This window comes from Symphalangus syndactylus, chromosome 15, assembly GCF_028878055.3.
Source record: "Symphalangus syndactylus isolate Jambi chromosome 15, NHGRI_mSymSyn1-v2.1_pri, whole genome shotgun sequence".
NCBI lineage: Eukaryota > Metazoa > Chordata > Mammalia > Primates > Hylobatidae > Symphalangus > Symphalangus syndactylus.
Genome location: NC_072437.2, coordinates 51,636,361 through 51,659,597, shown reverse-complemented (window position 1 = coordinate 51,659,597; position 23,237 = coordinate 51,636,361). Strand labels below are relative to the sequence as shown.

Genomic DNA, 23,237 nt, shown 5'->3' with positions numbered 1-23,237 from the left:
CTTTTTTTAAAGTCGTTTCCTGGGAGTGCTGAATGAAAAAACATGTCTAATGAAATTAATAGATAAGACACTACTACAGGCAGGATTAACTGCCTGTACATGGAGTTGCTAATGCATTCCTGCCTAAATATATGATGCATTGGAAAGTTTGCTACCTTTCACAAATGACATCTAAAGAGATGCAGCAAGGTTACACTGTTGGTCAATTGTCATAAAAAAAAAAAAGAGGTACTAGTGACTCAAACGTCTGAATATTTGAATAAAAAATTTATATTATATATGTCTTGTAAAAATAAGCATCTATTAATATAATAATATTCACACAAATAACTAGTAACTATCAAGGTCAATACCTTTCAATTTATAGCGTATACTCTTTTAATTAAAAATTATTAATGTATTCACAAATATTTGATTTTCTATATATGACAATTGTTTAATATATCAGACCACAAAAAACAAGAAGAGTTTTCTATTAGGGCTTACATTCTAGCCAGGGTTATTGGAGTAAAGATTTGGAGAAGGGTCATTTGATTTCACTTAAAATTCAAAAATATTATCTTTTGTTTTACTTTCATAAAGGGTTATTTTTTGAGAAATTATGTGAACTGTATTTTTCCTGAATGCCTAAGGGTTTTTTTTTTTTTTTTTTTTTTTTTTTGAGACAGTGTCGTGCTCTGTTACCAGGACTGGAGTGCAGTGGCACCATCTTAGCTCACCACAATCTCTGCCTCCCGGGTTCAAGCAATTCTCCTTCCAGGGCCTGGAAACGGGCTCTCCCAATTTTAGGTGGTAACTGCATTTTTAAAAAATTATTATTCTAGGCCAGGCATGGTGGCTCACGCCTGTAACCCCAGCACTTTGAGAGGCCGAGGTGGGAGGATCACAAGGTCAGGAGATCAAGAATATCCTGGCTAACATGGTGAAACCCCGTCTCTACTAAAACACAAAAAAAAAAATTAGCCGGGCGTGGTGGTGGGTGCTGGTATTCCCAGCTACTAGGGAGGCCGAGGCAGGAGAATGGCGTGAACCCTGGAGGCGGAGCTTGCAGTGACCTGAGATCGTGCCACTGCACTCCAGCCTGGGCGACAGAGTGAGACTCTGTCTCAGAAAAAAAAAATAAAAGTAAAAAAGTAATAATTGTTCTTATGGAGAATCTCATATTTAACCTCCACAAAACATAGCTCTGCCCCAGGCTCATTTAGCTTACTGTGAAAAATGAACTTGATATATTGCTAGAAATATTTATACACAAATAATCAAAAGGGGGTAGAAAATGCAAAAAGCAAAGCAAAATGAAGCAAAGCAAAACCACCTCAAATCTGCAGAGAATTCTAGAATAAGCTTTGCCACTAATGAGCTGTATGAACTTCAACAAACTAATCTTTCTAGTTCTCAGTTTTCTCATTTGTAAAATTAAGATTCTGAAGTAAATATTCTCTTAGGTACCCTCTAGGTTTTAATATCTATTATTCTAAATTATATTTTTGTTTGATTGCTTTAGCATTCCATTACCACATGCACACAGAGTTGGCAACTATTAGGGCTGAGAAATTTTCTATTAAATTTAAGTTTAGCATGCACTTTAAGTAGACAAATGAAATATTTACATGCCTATGCAGGTTAAAGGCATTTATAAAAAAAAAAAAAGAAAAATATAAAATAAGATAAATTTCCCCAGAAAAACTTACAAAAACAAAAGCAAGCAATAAATTAGCATTCAAAATCGGAATAACAGGAATCGAGGTGGTAACTTCTGTAAATTAATATTTTTTCTCTTCTGTTAACAGCTCTGTGTGATTTACCCAAATGACTAGATTGTCCTCATGTTTTCTAAAATCAAATCTTAAAGCTTTTTAATTCAATAATAAAAGGTTATCAGGTAGTTTGTACCTTTTGATATGGTTTGGCTATGTCTCCACCCAAATCTCATCTTGAATTGTAGCTCCCATAATCCCCACGTGTCATAGGAGGGACAGGGTGGGTGATAATTGAATCATGGGGTAGGTATTTCCCATGCTGTTCTCGTGATAGTAAGTCACACGAGATCTGACGGTATTATAAAGGGCAGTTTCCCTGCACATGCTCTCTTGTCTTCCATCATGTAAGATGTGCCTTTGCTCCTCCTTCACCTTCCACCATGACTCTGAGCCTCCCCAGCTACGTGGAACTGTAAGTCTATTAAACCTCTTTTTCTTTATAAATTACCCACTGTCAGGTATTTCTTCATAGCAATATGAAAATAGACTAATACACCTTTATTATTTGAAATTTGGGCTAACTTTAAGTATATAGGGCCAGACATAGACAAGAAATTACCCCAAATTAATATTTGATTATTAAATTTAAAATTCTAATTGAATTATTATCTTAAATGGAATTATAGAGGTCATATTAGATATTATCCTTGTATCTCTTGTACTGCAAAAGGATATTTGTGATATTTTAAAATATTTTCATGAGATAATCCAATATCATTTAAATTAATTTATTTTTCAATAAAATTTGTGGTTTGCTCCCCAAATATGCTATCCTCTCTTTCACATTTGTGTTTTTACACATTTCACTTTTTTGGCTGAAATGTAATTTTTCCTTTTATATTTGCCTAACTATTCTTCATAGTTCAGCTTATGCATCACTTCTTTTTGGAAATCATTCCTAATTATCTATTCTGACTTGAAACAATATGATCAGAGCACCCTTACTCATTGTAAGTATAACTCTTTATTTAAATTGTTCATTAACTAATCTGGACTTCCTACTCATGTGTAAAGTCCTTGAATACAATACCTCACTTATCTTTTTATTCTGAGTATTATAGTGTGCAGCAGTAGCATTTTACTGGTAGTTGAATGCAGGAATAACTTAACAAGTAAACATTCTTAGACAAATGTTCCTCATATTTAACTTGACTACTTCTACTAGTCTAAATTTCTTCAGTGTAATATTTATAATTCATATTATTATTAAAAATTAAGATAATTATAAAAATGTATAAAATAGAGATGGATATATCTGATTAAAAATAGACACTAAAGAAGATAGTAAAACAATTAAAGAGATTTAAAATGCAGCCAAGGATGAGGTTGCTATAAAATTTGCAGATATTTGTTATTATCAGACTGAAAATTTAATTCTAGACTTTTAAACCACAGAGGAAAACCTAGGTTAGTTATATAATCTATGATGTCCTTGGGCTAAAAACTGACCAATTACTCAGGAAGATAAAATTAATACTGTGACTCAGATCAAACTGATACATGTCTCAAGGTTTCTTATAAAAAGAAAACCGTCAGTATTCAAAACCAGTTTCTAGTTTAAAGGGCCAGTTTTCTAAAAGGTATGCTATAGGCCTTCAGCATCGTATGAAAGCACAATATAGAAAAAGACATCATTTCTATTCAGTCCACAAATTCTTAACATCATTGCCAAATATAGTATCTTATATTCCTTAATAGAAAATTATCAAGATGGATAAGACATAGTTCTTGATTCTACAAGAGATATCTATGGATTTCAGAGAAATTGTGTTGAAGATTTTGTGGTATAAAATTTTGCCTCTGGAAATGAGTAACAGGTTATGAAAAAGCTTGATTAGTGAATAAGAAACAAGGCACAAAATCTCTATAACTGAATAATTTTATGTGTAAGAGAATGTTTGCAACAAGTGTATAAAACTAGTATTTGTATCTACTGTATACAATATTGAAGGCAGGTATTCCTTCTCTTTTTTTTTTTTTTTTTTTCTGAGATGGAGTCTCGCTCTGTCACTGAGGCTGGAGTACAGTGGTGCAATCTTGGCTTATCACAACCTCTGCCTCCCGAATTCAAGCAATTCTCCTGCCTCAGCCTCCCGAGTAGTTGGGACTACAGGCGCATGCCACCATACCCAGATTTTTTTTGTATTTTTAGTAGAGACAGGGTTTCACCGTGTTAGTCAGGATGGTCTCAATCTCCTGACCTCATGATCAGCCCACCTCGGCCTTCCAAAGTGCTGGGATTACAGGTCTAAGCCACCACACCCGGCCAGTTATTCTTTCTTATTCTTCTTTTCTGCAACACCTGATGATGGGATTCCTAGCATTAAAAAATCTTCAATAAATGTTTATTTGAACAGTACATAATGCATTGAAAATACACCAGGGAATACCTAACTTACGAATTCAAAAGGCCACAGAAGACCAAGTATATAATGAGGGTTTTCCTAAGTTTTACAATTTATAAATCAGAGTATATAAGATTGCATTCTGTTAAAAAAGGTCTTCCTTCCTTCCTTCCTTTTTTCCTTCCCTTCCTCCCCTCCTTTCTCCTCCCCTCCCCTCTCCTCCTGTCCTCCCCTCTTCCCTCCTTTCCTTCCCTTTTTCCTTCTTTCCTTTCCTTTTACCTTCTTTCCTGTCCTTTTTCCTTTTCTTTCCCCCCCTTTTTTTTTTATTTCTCTTTTTCTGGGATTACTAATGGTGTCTATAATATTTCTAACAGAAACTGATAAAATGAGAGAAAATGAATAATAATTCCAAAATATTAGATATTGTAAACACATATGTCTATATCTTTATCAAATCTGCATTAGTAGTAAGAAATGTAACATTATTATGATTTTCTGTGCAGTCGATATTTATGCTGGAAGTAAAGATGGTAAAGCTATCTGCTCTAAAAACTTGTTTTATTTCCTATGCAAAATCTCCATTCCATCCCATCCCATCCCCTCCCCTCCCATCCTATCCCATCGTATTTATTCTATTTTTTGAGACGGAGTCTTGCTGTCGCCCCAGGCTGGAGTGCAATGGTGCAATCTTGGCTCACTGCAACCTCCACCTCCCAGGTTCAAGCGATTCTCCGGCCACAGCCTCCTGAGTATTACTGGCGCCCACCACCACACCCAGCTAATTTTCGTATTTTTAGTAGAGACAGGGTTTCACCATGTTGGCCAGGCTTGTCTCTATCTATCTCCTGATCTCAGATGATCTACCCGCCTCGGCCTTCCAAAGTGCTAGGATGACAGGCATGAGCCACTATGCCTGGCCATTTTTTCTATTTTATCAATCAGATATCCGTAAGTATAGAAAACTGTGTGTCAGTGTGTATATTTGTGTATGTGATTTGAGTATGTGGATACAAGCATGCATTATTGAGAGACTTAACTTTTTATTTGCATCTCTAACTTACCTCCTTTTTGTTGTTTTCACTGTGTCATTATTTTTTAAATGTTTGATACCTTGTATTGAGTGGATATATTTAAATTTTGTTTCCTTGTGAAAACTTACAAAACTTTGAAGAGAGAATCCTTTTAAAGAAACATATTGTCTTGGTTGAGTAAGAAACGTGATTTCTTAAGTAAAAGAGACATGAAGAGGGCACACACATATGATATATTTAGAGAAATAGTGTCTGCACTAAGACAAGTGCTCAAGACAATGAAAGCTGACAGCCTAAAATTTGATTTTCTAGTCTAATGAGTTATATTACAAATATATACAAGGATTGTATTATGCTGTTTTTTTTCAGTCCATTCACTACTCGTTGTTATATATATGGTTTCTAGAAGCCAAGGAAAAGACTGATGATAAATTTCACTCTGAATTCTCTTTCTTTTCTTCATATATATATATATATATACACACACATATATGCACACACATTTATATATATTACATATATATTTAAGAAATATTATTTCAAGTACTTCATATTGTCTTGAAAATACTATTTCATATTTTAACATCACATTTTCCCCATGTGGTTTATGAAACCTCATTGATTCTGTTTCACTGCCACATAAGCATTTCTGGATACAAAGCGGTAGATTTCTCCACTCCACCTTTGTCGCACCTCCTGATCTAACTGGAGCATCCCCAGATTGTTTTAGTAAGTTTCTTCCAGCGTAATATAATGGACCAGAAGTGGAATCAGACTTCTTTTAAGCAATGAGGATGAGGGCAATTTTGTGATACGTTAGGACTGCCCAAATCTTTCTTTGCAGGGGGAGACAGTCCGTGTTTGCTTTTTGGCAGAGACCATATACTGACTATGTCTCCCATAAGGTCAAGAACTCTGTGAATGTACAACAGTTTATCTTCTACCTTTCCTGAAAGGGAAAGGAGGTCTTTGAATCCTAACACTAGAATATGCTTTTTGAGATACTCCTTTTTTTCTTTGTTTTTGAGATACTCCTTTTTTTCTTTGTTTTTGTCAAATATCAAGTTTATGAGAAGGAATTTTGAGGTTCATATTCTTGCTAAGATTGGCAGAACCCACAACGCATGAAAATGTCTTTTTGTTTCTTCATACTTGAGAAATAGCTTGACTAGGAAGTAAGTTGAAAACCTTTACCTGTCAGAAGTCTGAAGTATGCTTTCATTATTTTCTAGCATCTAGGGTTGATACTCAAAAGCCTGATACCAGTCTGATTCTCATTCCTTTTAGCTGACAGGAATTTCATTGCTGTTCATTCATGCTTGTTGTTCTCATTACCTTAGGTTTTGTTTTCTTTTCCCTCACTATGGGAGATATTGTAATCATCTTTTTACCCATGATATTCTGAAATAGGATACAAAATTTGAAACACATAAAATCCTTTTTCTTTGTCACTCATTGTGTTTCTGATTGCTTTCTAGGAGAATCATTTTAGAAGTTCTGTGTTGTACTTTAGATTAATTTTCTCAAATTATTTTTTATTTTTCTTTCTGACTTTCACTTTACTTCTCTACTATAATGGCTATAAACAGGATATTAACTTTCTAATTATTGCTTTTTATCTCATCTATTTTCCCATAATTTTAATATTTAGTCATTTTATTGATTTTAAAGAGATGACATCAATTTTATATTTTTCTAAAACTTTTATTCGATACTCAATTGCAGCAAACATTTTAAATTTGAAGAGAAATTTCTTACACTTTTCTCTCTTTTGATAACTTCTTGTTTTCAAGGGTGAATATCTTATGGCATCTACTTGGAGATGCCAAATAAATTTGTGTTCTTTTTCTGTTTTAAGCTCTCTCGGAAGATGAATTATGTCTGGTTTTTAAGAAAATATAGTATTGGCTGGGGAGCTAAGATGGCCGAATAGGAACACCTCCAGTCTACAGCTCCCAGAATGAGCGACGCAGAAGACGGGTGATTTCTGCACTTCCATCTGAGGTACCGGGTTCATCTCACTAGGGAGTGCCAGACAGTGGGTGCAGGACAGTGGGTGCAGCGCACCGTGCATGAGCCAAAGCAGGGTGAGGCACTGCCTCACTCGGGAAGCGCAAGGGGTCAGGGAGTTCCCTTTCCTAGTCAAAGAAAAGGGTGACAGATGGCACCTGGAAAATCAGGTCACTCCCACCCTAATACTGCGCTTTTCCAACAGGCTTAAAAAATGGCACACCAGGAGATTATATCCTGCACCTGGCTCGGAGGGTCCTACGCCCACAGAGACTTGCTGATTGCTAGCACAGCAGTCTGAGATCAAACTGCAAGGCGGCAGCGAGGCTGTGGGAGGGGCACCTGCCATTGCCCAGGCTTGCTTAGGTAAACAAAGCAGCTGGGAAGCTCGAACTTGGTGGAGCCCACCACAGCTCAAGGAGGCCTGCCTGCCTCTGTAGGCTCCACCTCTGGGGGCAGGGCACAGACAAATGAAAAGACAGCAGTAACCTCTGCAGACTTAAATGTCCCTGTCTGACAGCTTTGAAGAGAGTAGTGGTTCTCCCAGCACGCAGCTGGAGATCTGAGAATGGGCAGACTGCCTCCTCAAGTGGGTCCCTGACCCCCGAGCAGCCTAACTGGGAGGCACCCCCAAGTAGGGGCAGACTGACACCTCACATGGCCGGGTACTCCTCTGAGACAAAACTTCCAGAGGAACAATCAGGCAGCAGCTTTTGCGGTTCACCAAGATCTGCTGTTCTCCAGCCACCGCTGTAGATACCCAGGTAAACAGGGTCTGGAGTGGACCTCTAGCAAACTCCAACAGACCTGCAGCTGAGGGTCCTGTCTGTTAGAAGGAAAACTAACAAACAGGCCATCCACACCAAAAACCCTTCTATACGGCACCATCATCAAAGACCAAAAGTAGATAAAACCACAAAGATGGAGAAAAAACAGCAGAAACTCTAAAAAGCAGAGGAGTGCCTCTCCTCTTCCAAAGGAACACAGCTCCTCACCAGCAATGGAACAAAGCTGGATGGAGAATGACTTTGACGAGTTGAGAGAAGAAGGCTCCAGATGATCAAACTACTCCGAGCTACAGGAGGAAATTCAACCCAATGGCAAAGGAGTTAAAAACTGTGAAAAAAAAATTAGACGAATGGATAACTAGAATAACCAACACAGAGAAGTCCTTAAAGGAGCTGATGGAGCTGAAAGCCAAGGCTTGAGAACTACGTGAAGAATGCAGAAGCCTCAGGAGCCGATGCGATCAACTGGAAGAAAGGGTATCAGTGATGGAAGATGAAATGAATGAAATGAAGTGAGAAGGGAAGTTTAGAGAAAAAAGAATAAAAAGAAATGAACAAAGCCTCCAAGAAATATGGGACTATGTGAAAAGACCAAAGCTATGTCTGATTGATGTACCTGAAAGTGATGGGGAGAATGGAACCAAGTTGGAAAACACTCTGCTAGATATTATCCAGGAGAACTTCCCCAATCTAGCAAGGCAGGCCAACATTCAGATTCAGGAAATACAGAGAATGCCACAAAGATACTCCTCGAGAACAGCAACCCCAAGACACATAATTGTCAGATTCACCAAAGTTGAAATGAAGGAAAAAATGTTAAGGGCAGCCAGAGAGAAAGGTCGGGTTACCCACAAAGGGAAGCCCATCAGACTAACAGCTGATCTCTCAGCAGAAACTCTACAAGCCAGAAGAGAGTGGGGGCCAATATTCAACATTCTTAAAGAAAAGAATTTTCAACCCAAATTTCATATCCAGCCAAACTAAGCCTCATAAGTGAAGGAGAAATAAAATACCTTACAGACAAGCAAATGCTGAGAGATTTTGTCACCACCAGGCCTGCCCTAAAAGAGCTCCTGAAGGAAGCGCTAAACATGGAAAGGAACAACCAGTACCAGCCACTGCAAAAACATGCCAAAATGTAAAGACCATCGAGGCTAGGAAGAAACTGCATCAACTTACTTATGAGCAAAATAACCAGCTAACATCATAATGACAGGACCAAATTCACACACAACAATATTAACTTTAAATGTAAATGGGCTAAATGGTCCAATTAAAAGACACAGACTGGCAAATTGGATAAAGAGTCAAGACCCATCAGTGTGCTGTATTCAGGAAACCCATCTCACATGCAGAGACACACATAGGCTCAAAATAAAGGGAAGGAGGAAGATCTACCAAGCAAATGGAAAACAAAAAAAGGCAGGGGTTGCAATCCTAGTCTCTGATAAAACAGACTTTATACCAACAAAGATCAAAAGAGACAAAGAAAGCCATTACATAATGGTAAAGGGATCAATTCAACAAGAAGAGCTAACTATCTTAAATATATATGCACCCAATACAGGAGCACCCAGATTCATAAAGCAAGTCCTTAGTGATCTACAAAGAGACTTAGACTCCCACATAATAATAATGGGAGACTTTAACACCCCACTGTCAATATTAGACAGACAGATCGAGACAGAAAGTTAACAAGGATACCCAGGAATTGAACTCAGCTCTGCACCAAGCAGACCTAATAGACATCTACAGAACTCTCCACCCCAAATCAACAGAATATACATTTTTTTCAGCACCACACCACACCTATTCCAAAATTGACCACATAGTTGGAAGTAAAGCACTCCTCAGCAAATGTAAAAGAACAGAAATTATAACAAACTGTCTCTCAGACCACAGTGTAATCAAACTAGAACTCAGGATTAAGAAACTCACTCAAAACCGCTCAACTACATGGAAACTGAACAACCTGCTCCTGAATGACTATTGGGTACATAATGAAATGAAGGCAGAAATAAAGATGTTCTTTGAAACCAATGAGAACAAAGACACAACATACCAGAATCTCTGGGGCACATTCAAAGCAGGGTGTAGAGGGAAATTTATAGCACTAAATGCCCACAAGAGAAAGCAGGAAAGATCTAAAATTGACACCCTAACATCACAATTAAAAGAACTAGAAAATCAAGAGCAAACACATTCAAAAGCTAGCAGAAGGCAAGAAATAACTAAAATTGGAGCAGAACTGAAGGAAATAGAGACACAAAGAAACCCTTCAAAAAATTAATGAACCAGGAGCTGGTTTTTTGAAAAGATCAACAAAATTGATAGACCGCTAGCAAGACTAATAAAGAAGAAAGAGAAGAATTAAATAGACACAATAAAAAGTGATAAAGGGGATATCACCAACGATCCCACAGAAATACAAACTATCATCAGAGAATAGTACAAACACCTCTGTGCAAATAAACTAGAAAATCTAGAAGAAATGGATAAATTCGACACATACACCCTTCCAAGACTGAACCAGGAAGAAGTTGAATCTCTGAATAGACCAATAACAGGCTCTGAAATTGTGGCAATAATCAATAGCTTACCAACCAAAAAAAGTCCAGGACCAGATGAATTCACAGAGTACAAGGAGGAGCTGGTACCATTCCTTCTGAAACTATTCCAATCAATAGAAAAAGAAGGAATCCTCCCTAACACATTTTATGAGGCCAGCATCATCCTGATACCAAAGCCTGGCAGAGACACAACCAAAAAAGAGAATTTTAGACCAATATCCTTGATGAACATTTATGCAAAAATCCTCAGTAAAATACTGGCAAACCAAATCCAGCAGCACATCAAAAAGCTTATCCACCATGATCAAGTGGGCTTCATCCCTGGGATGCAAGGCTGGTCCAACATATGCAAATCAATAAATGTAATCCAGCATATAAACAGAACCAAAGACAAAAACCACATGTCAATAGATGCAGAAAAGGGCTTTGACAAAATTCAACAACACTTCATGGTAAAAACTCTCAATAAATTAGGTACTGATGGGACATATCTCAAAATAATAAGAGCTATCTATGACAGACCTACAGCCAATATCATACTGAATGGGCAAAAACTGGAAGCATTCCCTTTGAAAACTGGCACAAGACAGGGATGCCCTCTCTCACCACTCCTATTCAACATAGTGTTGGAAGTTCTGGCCAGGGCAATCAGGCAGGAGAAGGAAATAAAGGGTGTTCAATTAATTAAGAAAAGAGGAAGTCAAATTGTCCCTGTTTGCAGATGACATGATTGTATATCTAGAAAACCCCATCATCTCAGCCCAAAATCTCCTTAAGCTGATAAGCAACTTCAGCAAAGTCTCAGGATACAAAATCAATGTAGAAAAATCACAAGTATTCTTACAAGTATTCACAATAACAGACAAACAGCCAAATCATGAGTGAACTCCCATTCACAATTGCTTCAAAGAGAATAAAATACCTAGGAATCCAACTTACAAGGGATGTGAAGGACCTCTTCAAGGAGAACTACAAACCACTGCTCAATGAAATAAAAGAGGATACAAACAAATGGAAGAACATTCCGTGCTCATGGGTAGGAAGAATCAATATTGTGAAAATGGCCATACTGCCCAAGGTAATTTATAGATTCAATGCCATCCCCACCAAGCTACCAATGCCTTTCTTCACAGAATTGGAAAAAACTAATTTAAAGTTCATATGGAACCAAAAAAGAGCCCGCATTGCCAAGTCAATCCTAAGCCAAAAGAACAAAGTTGGAGGCATCACGCTACCTGACTGACTTCAAACTATACTACAAGGCTACAGTAACCAAAACAGCATGGTACTGGTACCAAAACAGAGATATAGATCAATGGAACACAACAGAGTCCTCAGAAATAATCCCACATATCTACAACCATGTGATCTTTGACAAACATGGCAAAAACAAGAAATGGGGAAAGGATTCCCTATTTAATAAATGGTGCTGGGAAAACTGGCTAGCCATGTGTACAAAGCTGAAACTGGATCCCTTCCTTACACCTTATACAAAAATTAATTCAAGATGGATTAAAGACTTACACATTAGACCTAAAACCATAAAAACCCTAGAAGAAAACCTAGGCAATACCATTCAGGACGTAGGCATGGGCAAGGACTTCATGTCTAAAACACCAAAAGCAATGGCAACAAAAGCCAAAATTTACAAATAGGATCTAATTAAACTAAAGAGCTTCTGCACAGCAAAAGAAACTACCATCAGAGTGAACAGGCAACCTACACAATGGGAGAAAATTTTTGCAACCTACTCATCTGACAAAGGGCTAATATCCAGAATCTACAATGAACTCAAACAAATTTACAAGAAAAAAACAAACAACCCCATCAAAAAGTGGGCAAACGATATGAACAGACACTTCTCAAAAGAAGACATTTATACAGCCAAAAAACACATGAAAAAATGCTCATTATCACTGGCCATCAGAGAAATGCAAATCAAAACCACAATGAGATACCATCTCACACCAGTTAGAATGGCCATCATTAAAAAGTCAGGAAACAACAGGTGCTGGAGAGGATGTGGAGAAATAGGAACAGTTTTACACTGTTGGTGGGACTGTAAACTAGTTCAACCATTGTGGAAGTCAGTGTGGCGATTCCTCAGGGATCTAGAACTAGAAATACCATTTGACCCAGCCATCCCATTACTGGGTATATACCCAAAGGATTATAAATCATGCTGCTGTAAAGACACATGCACACATATGTTTACAGCGGCACTATTCACAATAGCAAAGACCTGGAACCATCCAAAATGTCCAACAACGATAGACGACTGGATTAAGAAAATGTGGCACAGATACACCATGGAATACTATGCAGCCATAAAAAATGAAGAGTTCATGTCATTTGTATGGTCATGAATGAAACTGGAAACCATCATTCTCAGCAAACTATTGCAAGGACAAAAAACCAAACACTGCATGTTCTCACTCATAGGTGGGAACTGAACAATGAGAACACATAGACACAGGAAGGGGAACATCACACTTCGGCGACTGTTTTTGGGGTGGGGGGAGGGGGGAGGGACAGCATTAGGACATATACCTAATGCTAAATGATGAGTTATTGGGTGTAGCATACCAACATGGCACATGGATACATATGTAACAAACCCGCACATTGGGCACATGTACCCTAAAACTTAAAGTATGATAATAATAAAAAAAGAAAATATAGTATTTATGTATATCTTAACTCATAGCCTAGGAATCTTGATAGATGGTATATAAATAATAAATATTAAGCAATAAATACTTGGAGCTCCAAGTACATAGAAGTGATGAATAAAATGAAGATTTTAGAAAGACTTGATCAGAGTTCAGCCTATAAGACAGGTAATCTTTAAATTGCAGAATACAGGGGACCTTTTTCTGATTTATTAGTTATAAACTCTATTATTCTAATGATATTACAATGGCTATTAGAAAAATGACAATCATAGTTCTAGCACTGTTTTCCTCTTTTTGCCTCAGGAGAATTCAGAAGAAAAAGATAAACACTTGACTCCACAGTACTCTATCTATCTATCTATCTATCTATCATCTATCGTCTACTTATTTACTTACATATCCATCTGTCTATATCTATGCCTATATTAAAATCTGTATCTATCCTCTAAATTTAAAATACTTTGATTAAATCATTCCATGAATTTATTCCACAGGAATCTTTAGGATTGATCTTCTATGCTATCAATTTCACTCAGACGTTGAATTTCAGAATTTTTTTAAATTAATTTTTTAAATTGTTTTACATGTCTGTCTTTTATTTTGTATGGGTAAGTTGACAGAATAAGTCTTATTTAATAAATTAAAAATATAAAAAATCAAAATATTACATTATTATTATTACTTACTTATTTTTTTCGCAGTAGCATGTTAGAAAAAATATGACTATTGAGTCAAGGAATCTGAGATTAAACCCAAAGTTTTCCTTGTAAAGTGATGTGAAATAGGGAAAGTTAGTTGACTACTTCTTTCATCACTTTTTGTACAATTAAAATGACATAAACAGTATTTGTATTATAGGGTAGTTGTGAGAATTTAATCAGTTAACAAATAAATAGTAGAATGAACAAATGACCATTTTTTCCCTCTACTGTCCTAATATCTGATCATTCTTACTTTGGAAAGATATATACACATCAGTGTTCTTGGAAAGCAAGGCTTGTTATTTCTCTACTGATGACAATAAGTTGAGCTACTTCTGTTTCCTCACCTTGAAAACGTAAGGCCAATAGTGTGCTTCCAACAAGAGACTTTAAATCTGGAATGACCAAAGCAAAGAAGGAAAGAAAGATTTTGTTTTGTATTTGTTTTGCGTTGTCAATGGTTGAAGCAACATTAAGTTTGGAAGAGAATGTAACTTAGAGCTACCTAATACATCTAGAGTAGGTAGAGGCAGAGACGCCAGCTGAAGCATCCAGCATCTTTCCATAGAAACGTCTTTGTCCTCACCAGGCATTCACCGAGATGTAATTGTGGTCTCTATTTAACTATCAAGCTTCTTTTGGTTTTAGCCAGTTCTGACACATTTGGTCAATTTTCTAAGCTAACCATTATGTTTTCAAAAGATTCCTGTTATTTATGCATCACTTAGTTTATCGTTGCTGTACCCATATAAAAACAACCTCTTATAGTGACATTGTCAGGAATTGCATGAATAACAACCTTCAAATATCTACTAATAATAAGAACACTGGCAAAAATATTAAAATCAAACTCTGGAAACTAAAAATAAGGCTGGGAACAATATAGGAAGCATGTATTCAAGAAAAACAATGAAATCTAGAGAACAGTGAGGTTTAAATATGCTTATTTTTATCTCCTTCTCTGTAATGTTGTGGTTGCCACCAATCCTCTACAAAATATTTCACAAAACTTACTTAATATGAGAAAACATTTCCCAGTTCATCCATGATGCCAATATTACCTTGATACCTAAACCAGACAGAGACGTGATAACTCTAGACCAGTATCTCTTGTGAATATAGATATGAAATCTTCCACAAAATACTAACAAATACAGCAAAATATAAAAAGGGTTCTACACTGTGACTAAGTGTAATGTATTTGAAAAAGACAATGTGTATTAACACCTGAAAATTATTAATTTAATATACTCTACTAATTGAAAAAAGACAAAAAAATCACATGCATATTTCAATAGATACAGGAAAATCCAATACCTTTTTCATGATAAAAACATTCATTGAACTAGGGGCCGGGCAAGGTGGCTCACGCCTGTAATCCCAGCATTTTGGGAGGCCAAGGCAGGTGGATCCCCTGAGGTCAGGAGTTCAAGACCAGCCTGGTCAACATGGGGAAATCCCATTTCTAAATGCAAAAACAACAGCAAGAACAAATAAAACATTCATTGAACTAGGAATATAAGGGACCTTTCTTAGCCTGATAAAAACATCTCTTTATTTTAAAAAAAGGAGAAACATATTTAATAGTGAAAGTCACTTGTATAGTGAGTGCTGGAGGGTCAAGCCAGTGCCATGGGGGAAGCATACACACACAGACACACACACACATAAGAAAAAATAATAATAAATACAAAGAAATATATTAATCTATTAAATATGTTCAGCCAGATTTCAGGATACAAGTTAAATATACAAATACAAACTGTATTTCTATCCACTAGCAATAAAAAATCTGAAAATGAGATGAAGAAAACAATCACATTGATAATAATATCAAAATAAATTTAGGAATAAATTTAGCAAAATAGGTACAAGACTAGGGACCTAACTCAACAGAATGACACCTCATATACAGGATTGGAAGATTTATTATTTTTTTTTTACGTGGCAATACTCACAAATTGATCTGGAGATTCAATGCAGTCAACATTTAAATCCCAGGTACCTTTTTGTAGAAATTGACAAGCTGATCTTTTTAAAAAAAATATGGAAATACAAGGGATCCAGAATATCCAAAAATTCTTAAAATAAAAACCAAAGACAGTGTGATCACACTACATGATTTTAAAAACTACTACAAAGCTTCAGTAAACAAGAAAATGTGGGAATGGCATAAAGATATACACATAGACTAATGTAATAGAATTGAAAAATACAAAAATAAACCCTCACAGTTATGGCCAATTGATTTTTGACAAGGGTGCCAAGAATTCAATGGGAAAGAAAGGTCCTTTCAACAAAAGCTAGGACAACGTGCAAAAGAATGAAGTAGAACTGCTATATCATGACAAATACAAAATTAACTCAAAGTGCAGATCATATTTCTTAATTTAATATCTTAAATGTTTGAAATCTAAAACTTTAAAAAGACAACATAGGCATAAATCTTCATGAACATAGATTAGAAAATAATTTCTTAGATATATCAATAAAACCACAAGCAAAATAAATAAATAAATAGTATTTCATGAAGTTAATAACTTCTGTGCTTCAAAAGGCACTATTAAGAAAATTGCAGAGTGTCAGGAAAAATAGCGAATGCATGCTGGGCTTAATACCTAGGCGATGGGTTGATAGGCACAGCAAATCGCCACGGCACGTGTTTACCTATGTAACAAACCACATCCTACACATGTACTCCAGAACTTAAAACTAAAAAAAAAAAATAAAATTCATAGAATGGGAGAAAATATTTAAAATTCTTAGTCTGATAGAGGCCTTCTAACCAGAGTATCAAAATGTAAAAGGAACACTTATAACTCAACAATAAAAAGAAAAATAACCCAAGACAAGAATGGGAAAATATTTCAATAGAGCTTTCTCCAAAGAAGGTATACAAAAAAGATTCTCAAAAATAATTAGAAATGAGAAACTAGAGAAATGCTTATAAACCCACAATGAGATACTACTTCAAATATACTGGGATTATTTAAATAAAATCACAATTTTAGGCAAAAATGTGAAGAAACTGATACCCTTATACATTGCTGGTGTGAATAGAAAATGGTGCAGCCACTTTGGAAAACAGTTTTGCAGTTTCTCCAAAAGTGAAACCAAGAATTAACCACAGGACTCCATAATCCCACACCTAGATATATACCAAAAACAATTGAAAACATATGTTCAAACAAAAAGGCATAGATAGTAGAAGTCATAACAGCCAAACTATAGAAACAACCCAAATGTCCTTCTATTGATGATGTATTAACAAATGTGGTAAAGCTTAATAATAGAATATTGTTCATCCATAAAAGGAATGAAATATTGATATACACTACCTGGAATTGACTTTAAAACATTGTGCTACATGAAAGAAGCCATACACAAAAGGCCAGAAATCATATAATTATTTTTACATGAAATATTCAGAATGAGCAAATCTACAGAGATAAAAAGCAGATTAATTGCTGCTAAGGAAAGACTGGGTTATTAAGACTGACAATGTGTTGGGTATAGGATTTCTTTTCAGGGTGACAAAAATGTTTTGGAATTTGCTAGTGGTGATGTCTGCTCATCTCAATATATTCAAACACACTGATTTCTGTACTTTAAAATTTAATTAACTTTATGATATGTGAACCAAACTAAAAGCAGAAACAACCCCTACCATATATTTAACATATAAGATATTGGATAGCATATAAAAAATCCATAATAAACAATCAGTTTTGCTTTACCAATTTCTCCTCAAAACACTTAACTGAAATAGTGCATTGCAGTAATGTCTTATTCAATTTTATACGATATAAAATATCATGAAAAAAGATAATATATAGAATTATATGCTTAAAGACGTAAGTGATAAAATAAAAATTCATAGCATACTGAGAAAAGTGTGGTCTTAATTTGTTTAATTCCCTGGGCAGATCTTTGCTCCCTTGATGTCACAGAATTTAAATGAATATAATTTTTATATGTTACTTTATCCAGCAGAATGATCATTTATCGATAGCTGTGAAACATTTTAAACCACGTAGTTTTAGCAACTACAGAACTCTGGTGACTTTCTCATAAAATCATGTAAGATTTTTTTTTTTCACGTAAATCAAAGGGAAAAAAGCTGGATAAGTCAAAATACATTTTGAGGTTTCACTTTTCTCAATTTTTAAAATTTTACTTTAGACTCTAGCTTCTTTTCACTTGAATGTATAATATGTTATTATATATTCAATTTTGTAAAACCTCTGCATACTACACATAGATACAAATTCATGGTGTGGCAAATAAAATGATACGTTTTAGTTTCTGAACAAGTAGAAAACTAGCACAAACTGTTGGTTTCACACTCAAACCCAATCCTGCCGATTATACTGAAGAGAGAGTAATCGTATATATTTGAGAGCCTGACATCATTTGTGACATTCTGAGTGAGACAAAAATTTAGAGCACTGCCTTGAGAGAATATCTGGGAGGAAAACTTGATATGTTCTTTTTTTACTACCCCATATTGTTCCCTTAGGAAGAGTTACTGCATGTTTCATATCGCTAAAGTGATGATACATCAATGTCGGTGCAGAACTTGCCAGAATTGGATTGTTAACATCACAGTGCCATCAGAGCCCAGCTTGAATGAGGAATTTTGAATAGCAGAGGCAAACAGACTTGCTGGTCATGAATATTACCTTCTCATTTAAGCTACGAGCTCTAAGGTTAAGGCATCCACAGATAAGAAAGAACATCTTAAGATTTATGTGCAAATGGAAGTAAACAGATGCAACGCCTGAGGCCTACATACCAGGGATAACAGCAAATAGGTTGAGCAAAGTCAGCTTACAGGGTTAGGGCTTCATGCCCAGCTGTAATTCCCCCAGCTACTCCTGATTGTGTTAGTAAGATACAAAAACATGTCATATGCCTTAGCCCTTCATACAATTACCCAAAGTATCTGATACTGGCCACATGAGTACTTAGATAAAAGAATTGTGTATTTCAGAGGCCGCAACTACCATTAACCAGCATTAGAAGAGAAAGAGAAAGAAACAGAGGGTCAAGAAATGGTGGGAGAGAGGAATAGAAAGAAGAGCAGGAAAGAAACAGTAGGAAAAAAAAGAGAAAAAGGATGAACAACAGAGAAAGAGGAGAGAGAGATAAAAAAAAAAAAAGAGCTAAGAGAAGGAGAGAGAAGGAAGATGAATCTACAGTAAAGAAGAGTTAAAGAAGCAGATAGGAATTTGAAATAGGAACAGTACGTAGCCTAACAGAGATAAGGGGGAATATGAAAACCACTAAGAAGAAGAAAGCAATTATAATGAATTACCAATTAGGGATAGCAAGAATGTAAAAAATTTAATTGACATTAAGATATCAATACGTGAAATATATACCATGATGCACACAGATTAAGAACAATACAGAAGGCTGAATATTAAAGTTATCTATCAGGAAAGGATAAAGACAAAAATATAAAATAAAACTTAATAATATGATAGATTAAGGAATATCAACATCTATGCAATGAAAATCCCTGGAAGACGAAAGAAGTTTAAATCAAAGGCTGAAACTTTACATTAGAAGATCAGCAATCTTAGGCCAAGGATGTTTATTGTATTTGAGTATGATACATAAAACCGAACTTCCTATGATTCAACTGACCATAAAGGAATATGACTGATTATAAAGGAAGCACTCTGCCTCATCAGAGGAACACAGATATCTTGTGCCCCCATCAATCTGGCTTCAACTGACTGAACCTTTTATATTGGCATGTAAATCAAAGGCAGTCTTCTACAAGGGCATTGTCAGCCATCTTTCCTTCTCTCTTTCTTTCCTTTTCTCCCTCTTCCCCCATCAATCTGTGTATATTTAATTTCTGTAAATTTTACTTTGGATTAATGGTGGAGTAGACATGAATGCAAAATACAGTGCTGGGAACATGAACATTGAACAAGTATTAATTTTGCTTACCTGTGAATGTCTAAATCTGTGGATTTGCAATTAAACTCTGTTATCTGTCTAATATGTATATTCTAAATATAGGAAATGAAGCACTTAGTCAATTTGCTGGCATATTTTAGATCTTCAAAAAAAGGTAATTTGTACTTCTCCTTACAATCCTCATAAGACAAAGTGTAAATTCAAGAACTGTTAGTCTTTATTCAATTGCTCTTTATAATATGTATATAGGACTTTACAATTTACAAAATGATTTCATAGTGATTTTAATTATTATATTTTTGTCTACTTAATAACCTTGAATTGGTGGCAAATCACGAAACCAAGGCTGAGTTTAAATGCTGGCCCCAAATCATGCAAATAGAAAGTGATAAATTCAAGATGCACATCGAGATCTGAATCCAGGTATAGTTCTCTCTAGTTCCTGGTTACCCCATAGCAGGGAACAGATAAATCCTATCACAATGACTTATGGTGCCAGCGAATGTGTTGCTCTTTCTCTAAACCTTTATTGTCCAGATTTTTCAAGGTGGAATCAATTAGGTGCAAAGACATAGATGTGCTTATTCAATAATGTGAGAGAAAGCTACCTTAAGTTTCACTCAACCCACATTAACTATTTTTCCCTCTGGGTTGCACTACTTCAGCCTTTCCATGGTACTTCATTTTTCCATACTCAACTGTACATATCGTATGATCTTTGAGGACAGCTTGAGGTCTACTTTGAAGATGGCTTGGAGTCTACTCTTTTAGAGAACTTTAATATGTATCTCAACAGTTTAAATTAAGATTAGTAAACACAGGAAGATGTCAAGAAATTTAAATAAAAAATATGCTTCAAATAAGCCCATAATTTACTTAAAGATAATGATAATTGACGACATTGTCATAGTTTGGATGTTTGTCCCCCCAAAACTCATGTTGAAATTGGATCTCCAGTGTCGGAGGTGGGGGTCTCCTGGGAGATGTTTGGACCATGGGAGCAGATTGCTCATGAATGGCTTGGTACTGTCCTCATGGTAATGAGGTCTGGTTCTATTAGTTCCCTCAAGAGCTGGTTGTTAAAAAGAGCCTGACACCTGCTCCCGTCTCTCTTGCTTCCTGTGTAACCATGTGATCTCTGAATGCATGGCCTCCCTTTGCCTTCTGTCATGAGTGGAAACTTTGAAACTTTCACTAAAGGCCCAATATTCCAGCTGGAAGAACGGTGAGCCAAGAAACTTTTCTATGTTAATTACCCAGGTTCAGGTATTCCTTTATCGCAACACAAATTTACTAAGACAGGCATCTATAATATATTTTACCATATAGTTACATTATCAGTAACATGTTTCTAAAAGTAATATCAATAAAGTAAGAGATCTTACCTAGACCATGTCTATGTGTTGACATTGGTGGTAAGACAGTCCATGTCTTGGTTTTGGGATTGTAACATTCAACCGTGTTCAATGTCTTTAAGCCATCTCGACCTCCAATTACGAAGAGTTTGTCATCAATAACAGCCACACCAAACTGCAACCTTCTGCCGTTCATCATCCCTGCCTGGATCCACAGATTTGTTCTCAGATCATACTTCTCTATAGTTGTAGCTCCTGATAAAACATAAAATCAAAAAGTCACCAATTGCTATAAATCCAACAAACAGCCTGCCAAAGCAGGGTACAAATGAGGATGTGAAAACACTCTTGTTATATTCATTTTTTTTTTTTTAAAGAAAAAGTGGCAGAAAAACAAAAGGAGTAGTAATTCAACTACTTTATTTTCTCTTCTTGGCAGACATGAATGATCAAAATAGACACAAATGTTCATCTTGTTTGAGTTACATAATGGTCTCATGCTAAACTATTGAGTCTATAGAAACATTGGTGAGCATGACCCAGTTCTTTCAGTGGATTTTACAACTTCCCTCTATCACCTTTGTCATTTAAAAACGTAGCAAAATACCAGCTTGAAAAATATTTATGAAAGCCCTTTTAAATAATTAAGCTATGCATGTTATTTGGATAATTTCTGAAAGTTAGTTCAATAAACTATTACCATATTTTTCTTTAAATTTGTCACACACCTTAAATAACTGAAGGTTTTAAAAGTCAATTGTAAGACATATAAGCAAATATTTGCTAAGCTTTTTAAACCGGCTTTAAAAAAAATAATCTGGGGAATAGCTTAGGCCGGGCGCAATGGCTCACGCCTGTAATCCCAGCACTTTGGGAGGCCAAGACGGGCGGATCACAAGGTCAAGAGATCGAGACCATCCTGGCTAATTAACAGTGAAACCCCGTCTCTACTAAAAATACAAAAAAAAAAAAAAAATTAGCCGGGCATGGTGGCAGGCGCCTGTAGTCCCAGCTACTCAGGAGGCTGAGGCAGGAGAATGGCGTGAACCCGGGAGGCGAAGCTTGCAGTGAGCCGAGATCGTGCCACTGCACTCCAGCCTGGGCGACAGAGTGAGACTCCATCTCAAACAAACAAACAAACAAAAAATTCTGGGTAATAGCTTAATAGAATTTTATAAAATGATCCTCTATCCTGAACAATCCTGTTAGAATCTCTAAATAATGTAGCTTGTATTTCTTAAGAGCTTTTTACATAAGTTTGAGAAATGCAATAACTCTAATAAAATAGAAATTGAAAGAAGAAGCTAAATTGCTGGTGAGATTTGTTTTAATGGGTTTAATTACCCAATTCTCATTAAAAATGCCTGTGTAGAACAAGCTCCCAAATGTTTATCTGATATAAGCTAACAGACACTGATCTTGATGTAGCGTTTGACTTAATGTTCAGACTCACCTTCACCAATGTTACACCTTCAATCATGAAACATTTATTTCTACAAAGCAAATTAACATTCTTGTGTACTTTCACTTAAGCACTGATGATCTATTTCACTTGTAATAAAAGTTTGCAGATCTAGGGAATATATTCCTCTGGGGACTCATTTACTCTTTAGAACCTAACTAGTAATGAACTAAATGAACATAAACACTTTCATAACAGAAGTTTTGCTAATTAAAGTAAAAATGATACAATTTATGCTCAATTTTTACTTAAAGGTAATAGCAATAATTAGATATGTTAAATCTGCTTTCTGATATTGCTAAAAATATAGGTTCATTCCAATATATAACTAATTTTTAAGTATTAGGAAATTATTGTTATTGTTAGGATAAAAATAAATTGCAATGTTCACAAAAGTTATTCAATACTGTTTATTAACATGTATAATATTTTAAACAAATGTATTTTATATTTTAATATATTTATTATATTGGATATTGAATGTTTTATTCATTTGTCTTCAAATCAAAATTCTAAAGCAAACTACATAGTTGAATAACTTCAAAGTCATCTGGATTCTGAAAGTTTGATAACTTTTATATTATATGAATGCATAACTAAAAATTA

General features: G+C 35.5%; 1 protein-coding gene across 2 annotated transcripts in view; it reads right to left on the bottom strand.

Moving 5' to 3' along the window:
• Window positions 1-23,237, bottom strand: part of KLHL1 (kelch like family member 1) — a 413,312-nt gene that overhangs the window by 74,993 nt on the left and 315,082 nt on the right. For both annotated transcript variants that reach the window (XM_055244557.2, XM_055244559.2), the window contains one exon: window positions 21,200-21,424. In XM_055244557.2, the coding sequence (XP_055100532.1) occupies window positions 21,200-21,424 (225 nt within the window). The remainder of the gene's footprint in view (window positions 1-21,199; window positions 21,425-23,237) is intronic.